The sequence below is a fragment of the Lupinus angustifolius genome, chromosome LG06, assembly GCF_001865875.1.
Source record: "Lupinus angustifolius cultivar Tanjil chromosome LG06, LupAngTanjil_v1.0, whole genome shotgun sequence".
NCBI lineage: Eukaryota > Viridiplantae > Streptophyta > Magnoliopsida > Fabales > Fabaceae > Lupinus > Lupinus angustifolius.
The window spans coordinates 29,693,353-29,700,481 of NC_032014.1; the positions used below are offsets into that span (position 1 = coordinate 29,693,353).

Sequence of the window (7,129 nt, forward strand, 5' to 3'; positions counted from 1 at the left end):
ACATGTCACAACGTTATTGAGTCTCAACCCCATCCACTCAATCCTAGTCTATTCTAAAGGATTCTATTTTGTTTTGTAGAGAATCATAGTATTAGCCAAAATAAATAACTAAGACAGAGAATAATGAAGTAACAAAGAGCATAGCAAAAATGGCAACAACCTTTGGCACTGTCATGGGACTTGGCAGAACATCGATCTTACCACGTCTCACTTCAGGTTAAAACGCGCTACTCTTTCTAACATAAGCCGTAGGTGTATGATTGTACGACATTATTGACATGCATGCATGTTCTGAGTTTTGGGTTTTGTTTTGTTAAATTTGCAGGATTCTTGAAATCCACAGTGATGGCTAGGAACCCTCTTACGCAAGCTTGCGCATCATTTCGTGGAGGAAAGGTTACTTGGTAAGTTGCTATGCTAATTTAGTTTTTTTTTTTATCACATGAAATATTCTAGGTTAAATTAATATGCATATCCTTCATCACTATTTGAGCTTAAAAATTTATAATTGCTCCCCAAAAATTATAAGATTAGGTTATTAGATGACGGACTAAGAGTCCAATTCTACCAAGTCGCTCAACAGAAGAAAACAACATTAAAACTTTCATTTAAACAAACTTTGCAAGTCTTTGCTATTGTGTTAATTTTGGTGAGGCTCAGGGACTTGTATATTAATTTAATCTGTGTTGTGTGGACATGCATCATTATAATGCACAATGTGACTATATAATGTTTTATATTTCCATACCCTTATAGTGATTAATTTAGAAGTCATATATGAAGTGATACTACCATGGATTGGTTGGACATGTATATTCATATTAAGTGTATCAAATTAAATTATGAGATGAATTGTGAATGGTATTGAATATGTTTAATAATGTGGCATTGGCTTGTTTTGTTGAAGCTTTGAGAGGGATTGGCTGAGGAGAGATTTGAATGTAATTGGGTATGGATTAATTGGTTGGATAGCACCTTCTAGCATACCTGTTATTGATGGTAAGAGTCTCACAGGCCTCTTCTTTGAGAGCATTGCTGCTGAGCTTTCTCACTTCCCTACCCCTCCTGCTATTACTTCACACTTTTGGTTAGTCACAATATTCTCACTCACCCTCTTCTTTTTAATTCTTTCATTCCTTATTCTATTTCAATTTTCAACCATCATGATGATATTATAATACTTATGAAAAATTAATTGGACTTGTGGAACAACTTACATATATAGTCTTGTTATTACATCATGGTGTTTGATATTCTGGTTGTCATTGGGAAATATTGTGGCTGTCACAATGCATATTAAGGCTATTGTAGGGTAAAGTTTTCTATGATTGGAATTTTGGTTTTGAATGTAATGAGGTCTAATACCATCCGATACAACCCAATGTGACCCCGATATGATCCGAAATAGTTGCACTACAATGGTTCGTAACATCACCACAAAGTGTTTATGGGATCAGATCACACTACATGAATGAGTTTTCAAGAATCAGTTCAATTAGTAGAATTGTGTGACATAAAATATCAACATCTATTAGTTTCTATCTCTTCCTTTCCATAAATAAATAGATGAGTGTTTTGTCGTCACATATATACTTTTATTGCATTTGAAGTATATGATTTTTGTACCAGAAAAAAAGTTTGTATGATTTCAGAACCTTTCTTGCAATGTTTTATAAATGATTGAGGCATGTATATCTTGAGCAGGTTATGGCTTATTACATGGCACCTTGGGCTGTTCATCACCCTCACTTTTGGGCAAATTGGCTTCAAGGGAAGGAATGAGAAGTACTTTTGAATTCCCAACTTCTATTATGATCTATTTTCTGTTTTCTAATTGTAACCTACAATGGAAATTTCTATAACATGGCTTCCACTGTTGTACATTATCATCATGCTACTTGTGTGATCCAATCATTCCTCCTAAATAAATAAAAACACTTGAATTTTCCACAGAACATGCAGATCTTAATAAATACATAATAATACATGTTTAGTATCATGTGAAGAAAACGATAAAAATAAAATCTTGAGGATCTTGATTGCCTTGTTGGCAATGTTCAAAATATTGATGAATGTGGTTCCTATTTTGTTTCAACTTTCAATAATTTATGTCTTCCCATAACTTCATTGTTTAATTAATTTCTTATCTCAACACGTTCCCTTCTATTAGAAATGAGATCTCTAAAAGACTCTTAACAACACGATCTCATTAGGACCCATGCAATGGTGGAAACTTTGGCCCCATCTTTGGTCAATAACCCCATCTCTATATTTTGTTCCTAGGACACGTTATGAGTCACATTCATCTCATCTTCCCTATCAGAATAATGGGTTCCTCATTAGTGTGGACACGATCCTATGAAAGATTTGTTATAGCCTCCAAGTAAAATCATCCACAAACCCTAATTCTACACACACCAAGTTCATTAACAAGGCTACTAGTTGTGGCATCCTAATCACACTCTACATCATGATATGTTTGTAGGGTTTCTTCTTAGTAACATGAAGTATATGTATGAAAGAAGATAAACATAAATGTGTTAATGCAAATAATTGGTAAGCATTAATCAAGTACCACACGTACTTTTATACATAATGGACAAGGGATGAAGTCACATAATATTATGTTACCCTTCCAAAAGAAAGAATGGCAAAAGAAGAAACCAAAAAAAGGGTGGTGGCGGGGTCCTCCATGCATCAATCATCAAGCACTATGTTGTTGTTTTTCTCTGTCACCATTGTATTTGTTAAAATAAACCTCATAATCCAGCGATGACTTCCCAAACATTGAACCGTTTCGATCCACAGACCCAACCTCATACTCTTCCAAAGAGAATTAATCAGAATATATAATTTATTAATGAAATTTCTTAAACTCGCTCTGAGAAACTGAGATAAGAAAATTTCCCATTAAATATTTATTGAGAGGGGAACTATGTATCTGTATTTAAATTGCGGCGGCAATATTGCGATTGCGGTGCTGATGTAATTGCATCACACCACAATTGTGGTGTGATTCCGAATCACAATGACACAGTAGCATCGGGTTACAACGTAAGCGCATCGGATTGCATTTAGACCGTATCAGTTTGCATTGAATTCAAAAATAATTTTTTAGTCTCAAAATAACCTGCGTCGCAACGGCCACAATGACCACAGTCACAATAACCAGTAACCATAACCATTACCTCAAATACGATCACAACCATTATTACAATTGCCACTACAACCGCAATTTAAATTGCATTCTTAAGATTAAAACTACTCCACAATTCCACATATTTTGGTAAGCTAAAATAGTCTCATACCAAATATACACTATACATGGCATTTTTTCCATTGGGAATTTCTCTAAGTTCTAACTTCTAAACAATAGAAATTACCAATATACAGTATTCTGCTCTCTCTCTCACTTTTCCTTTCCCTCTCAAATAACTCAACTTTAAAGCCTTCCATTTATTACATTCTCAAACGTATCTTCCCATATTTTGAAAGATTCCCACTTTTTTCAGTCCCCAAATAAATTCTCTTTAGTCATTGATTCCCACACACCATCATAATATTAGAAGAAGAAGCTAGAAAAAAAGAAGTATTAGAAGATCCTTCATACCCCACTTTTGCTGAATTCAACTCCAATTTTTCCATCTTACCAAAACATTGGAAAAGTACCATCATGTTGTGCTAATTATATATGCATCTAACACATTTCACCATGTCCTCAAGTCATACTACAACAGCATCAAACATTAATAATAATCTCAAAGAGAAGAAGAAGAAGAAGAAGAAGCACAACAAGATCAGAAAGAGAGGTTATTGTTCCTCCTCATCTTCCTCTTCTTTTGTCACAAGATATACATTCAAGAGAGCCATTTTGGTTGGGAAAACTAGAACAACAACAAAGTCACCTTCTATGACTATGTTTCAACACAAAAATGGATCTTTTCCTTATTATGCTTCAAGGGTACCCTCCAAAGATAAGGAGCTTTCTGTGTCAGCTAGAAAACTTGCTGCTACACTATGGGAAATCAATGGAGTGGAACCAATGAAGGTCAAGAAGGGTCTGAGGTTATATACATCAGGCTCACACATGTTATCAAATCCATCCTCAGAGGTAAATTCATTAAAGTGTCACTTTTTTTTTTATTTGTTTTCATTTGTGAATGTTCTGTTTTGAAGTCATTTCATATGTTCTGGCATGAATTATGCTTACCGTTACCATATTGTGCAGAAAATTAAAGGCTCTGAAGTTCATAGCTGCAATAGAAGAGTGGCAGCCTTATCTTTTCATTGCAGTGCCAATTTAATGGAGGTAGAGTTTACTAATTTATCTAAGTTATTAGAAATTGATAGGCATATAAGTATATTAGTTATGAATTCATGGTCTATCATACAGTTACTTAACCATTTTTTAATGTAAAATTTGTATGATGGAAAGGATGATAGAATACAATATAACAAGTTAACAATACTGAAATAAGTTGGCTTGAGATTTTAAATTGTTTAATATGACTTTGATTCAGAAAGATCAATTTTTCATCAAGAATCAAGACTAGTTTGTCTTAACAATCAACAACTTTAGTATTAAGAATAAGCTCTAGACATCTCTCAATTAGTTTAAGATTGAACCTCTATTATTCACTCTGAACCTTGTCTGAAATGTAATTTACATGGTTTCTTGCATGCAGACTAGAAATTTGCATTTCATTGATAAATTATATAGAAAAGTATATCTAGATCTCGTCAAATATTTGAGAATTATATTAGACAATGATTCGTTTTCATATGTTTTTTCTCACTGGTGAGAAGTATGAAATTGAAATACAGCATTGCTATATGTACACAAATTTTCCAATAACTTAACATTTTATATAACACAAATAACTTGGCATTTGCATTATAATAACCAATGTTGTTTGAAAGTTGTCGATAATTGTTGTTCGCAAAACATTTTCGATTGAAAAATATCGAAATGCAGCAGGCGGGCAACCAGCCAAGTAACAAGAAGAATTGTAGTAAATGCATGGTTGGAGTCAACAACCGTCTGAAGGAAGCTATAAGCGGCATATCTACATCAAAGAAGCTTCTAAAGGTGTTAAACCAAATGTGCCTTCAAGAGCAGAATTCATCAATCACACCCCTTATCTTCACTATGAGCAATGAGCTTGATTGGGTGCGCACTCAAATTGAACAATTGATCCAAGAGCAGACCTCAAACCATAACGATATCGAGTCTCTTTTGAAGCAATTTACAGAAGAAAAGATTGCTTGGAAAAGAAGAGAACGGGAGAAAATTCGCTATGCCATAACATGTATAGCTGAAGAGCTTGAGGTTGAAAAGAAGCTAAGAAGACAAAGTGAAAGGTTGAATAAGAATATTGCCAAGGAAATGGAGAATGTAAAAGCTTCCTATTTAAAAGCATCCAAAGAGCTTGAAAGGGAGAAAAGAGCAAAAGAGATTCTTCAGCAAGTTTGTGATGAAATAGTTAAAGGTATTGGTGAAGATAGTAAACAAGTAGAGGAACTGAAAAAGGAGTCGGCTAAAGTTCGAGAAGAGGTGGAAATGGAAAGGGAAATGCTTCAGTTTGCCGATGTTTTGCGCGAGGAAAGAGTCCGGATGAAGCTTTCAGAGGCTAAATATCAATTTGAGGAGAAAAATGCTGTGTTGGAAAAGGTTAAAAGTGAGCTTGGGAGCTTTCTGAGAACTAAAGAAGAAGAAAATGGTGGTGATGTTGATCAAGTCTTCAGAAAACTCAAGGATCTCGAGTCTTGTTTAAACAAAACTTGTTATGGATTTCAAAATGTAGAGAAAGAGAATGATTTAGATTTGGAAGATGATGACTCAGGTGAGAGTGATCTTCAATCCATTGGCATTGAATTAAACATATTAGACAATGACAATAAAAGCTATAAGTGGAGCTATGCTTGTGAAAATGTTGCACAAGATGAACCAAAAAGAGTTTCAATAGACAAAGATATAGGAAGGAAATCTTTCTCTGAGAGAATTCAGTGGGGAAGTATTTGCTTCAACAAGAAGAGGGACTTTGGTCTAAATATTAAGGAAAGTTCTGATCAAAGAGCAATTGAATTTCATTTAGGAGCTCAGGTACAAGATATTAAGGAAGAAGGTGAGAATTATAGGCCTATGATGAGTCTCCTAGATTGTATATCATGTTCCAATCCTCCTCAAAGAAGTGGTCAATCATTGACTTTGCAGTATATTGATGGAGAAGCTGAAGAAAATTCTCTCCCTACTCAAAGAAAATGCTGATGTTTAAGAATTTTGAAACTTAGTTCCATATAGATAGCTTATGCTATTTCTGTTACAAACTGTTAAATGCTTTTCTTTCATGGAGGTTTCTGAATTGAGTATGTTCAAGGCTCATTCTTCTAATGCGTTTAAGTGTTATTATAGCAAGAAAATGTAAAGTTGCATGCAACAATTCAACAGTTTTGGCTCTGGTTATTTATTGTAGCCATCTACTTCTAGCTTTAAAAGACTGTGTTGAAGCATGGACAACACAGAAATATTAAGGGATATGACATTAATGGAGTGATTTTATTTTTGTACTACCAAAGGTATCTCCTCACATTTTTTGGTAAGTAATTAATCTCTTTCGAGGTTTGTGGTTGTCCCTCCCAGAAATCGAACACTCGACCTTAGGGATCCAGTGAGGTATTACACTACTACATCAATGTCTTATTGTTTAATAGAATGTATTAATATTGTGGCTTAATGGTTAGTCTCAAAGCTATGTTTTAAGATAGTGGATGTTATCTAACATGTCTAGTTTGACATATAAATTACGAGTGATGATGAGATTGGAATGAATTAGATTGGATTTTGTTATATTTCCATAAACAAAATGAATGAGCTTCTTATGATACAAACAGATTGGTATTGTGAGAGAACATAAATGTAATTGAGGTGTATGGTATGGTATGTTTGTCATTGAAATGAAAGAGTACAAGAACCGTGACAGCCTAACAAATTAGACAATTATTGAATACTTCCAACCATTCCAATATATGAACACTGTTATATGTTTGGATCAACAAATCCTATTGAGATATGTTTGGTTTTTTTTCTTACACACTTGTATCCTTGTACGGGAGCAATCATATCTGAACT

General features: G+C 34.1%; 2 protein-coding genes and 1 long non-coding RNA gene across 6 annotated transcripts; 2 read left to right on the forward strand and 1 right to left on the reverse strand.

Annotated features, from left to right (window-relative positions):
- Nucleotides 101-1,955, forward strand: LOC109350822 (photosystem I subunit O-like). The gene is made up of 4 exons (XM_019592127.1): nt 101-216; nt 326-404; nt 908-1,087; nt 1,705-1,955. The coding sequence occupies exons 1-4, from the start codon at nt 150-152 to the stop codon at nt 1,793-1,795; spliced, it is 417 nt and encodes a 138-aa protein (XP_019447672.1). The 5' UTR covers nt 101-149; the 3' UTR covers nt 1,796-1,955.
- Nucleotides 909-1,530, reverse strand: LOC109350823. The gene is made up of 2 exons (XR_002108130.1): nt 1,214-1,530; nt 909-1,180 (listed from the first exon to the last, which is right to left on the reverse strand). It is a non-coding gene; the product is annotated as an uncharacterized LOC109350823 (long non-coding RNA).
- On the forward strand, nt 3,347-6,444 carry LOC109350826. 4 transcript variants are annotated; one of them, XM_019592131.1, is made up of 3 exons: nt 3,347-4,111; nt 4,229-4,309; nt 4,976-6,444. In XM_019592131.1, exons 1-3 carry the CDS (start codon nt 3,692-3,694, stop codon nt 6,266-6,268), a joined length of 1,794 nt encoding a protein of 597 aa, XP_019447676.1. In that variant the 5' UTR covers nt 3,347-3,691; the 3' UTR covers nt 6,269-6,444. The 4 variants fall into 4 exon arrangements, with proteins under 4 accessions (XP_019447676.1, XP_019447677.1, XP_019447678.1 ...); XM_019592132.1 differs by having other exon boundaries at nt 4,979-6,444; XM_019592133.1 differs by lacking the exon at nt 4,229-4,309 and having other exon boundaries at nt 4,979-6,444.

Excerpts from the sequence above, each read along its gene's own strand:
- LOC109350826 (XM_019592131.1), top strand. The coding sequence starts at position 3,692 with ATGCATCTAACACATTTCACCATGTCCTCAAGTCATACTACAACAGCA. Across the intron at positions 4,112-4,228 it reads TATCAAATCCATCCTCAGAG|AAAATTAAAGGCTCTGAAGT; the intron begins GTAAATTCATTA and ends CATATTGTGCAG. Across the intron at positions 4,310-4,975 it reads GCAGTGCCAATTTAATGGAG|CAGGCGGGCAACCAGCCAAG; the intron begins GTAGAGTTTACT and ends ATCGAAATGCAG.
- LOC109350822 (XM_019592127.1), top strand. The coding sequence starts at position 150 with ATGGCAACAACCTTTGGCACTGTCATGGGACTTGGCAGAACATCGATC. Across the intron at positions 217-325 it reads CTTACCACGTCTCACTTCAG|GATTCTTGAAATCCACAGTG; the intron begins GTTAAAACGCGC and ends TTAAATTTGCAG. Across the intron at positions 405-907 it reads CGTGGAGGAAAGGTTACTTG|CTTTGAGAGGGATTGGCTGA; the intron begins GTAAGTTGCTAT and ends GTTTTGTTGAAG.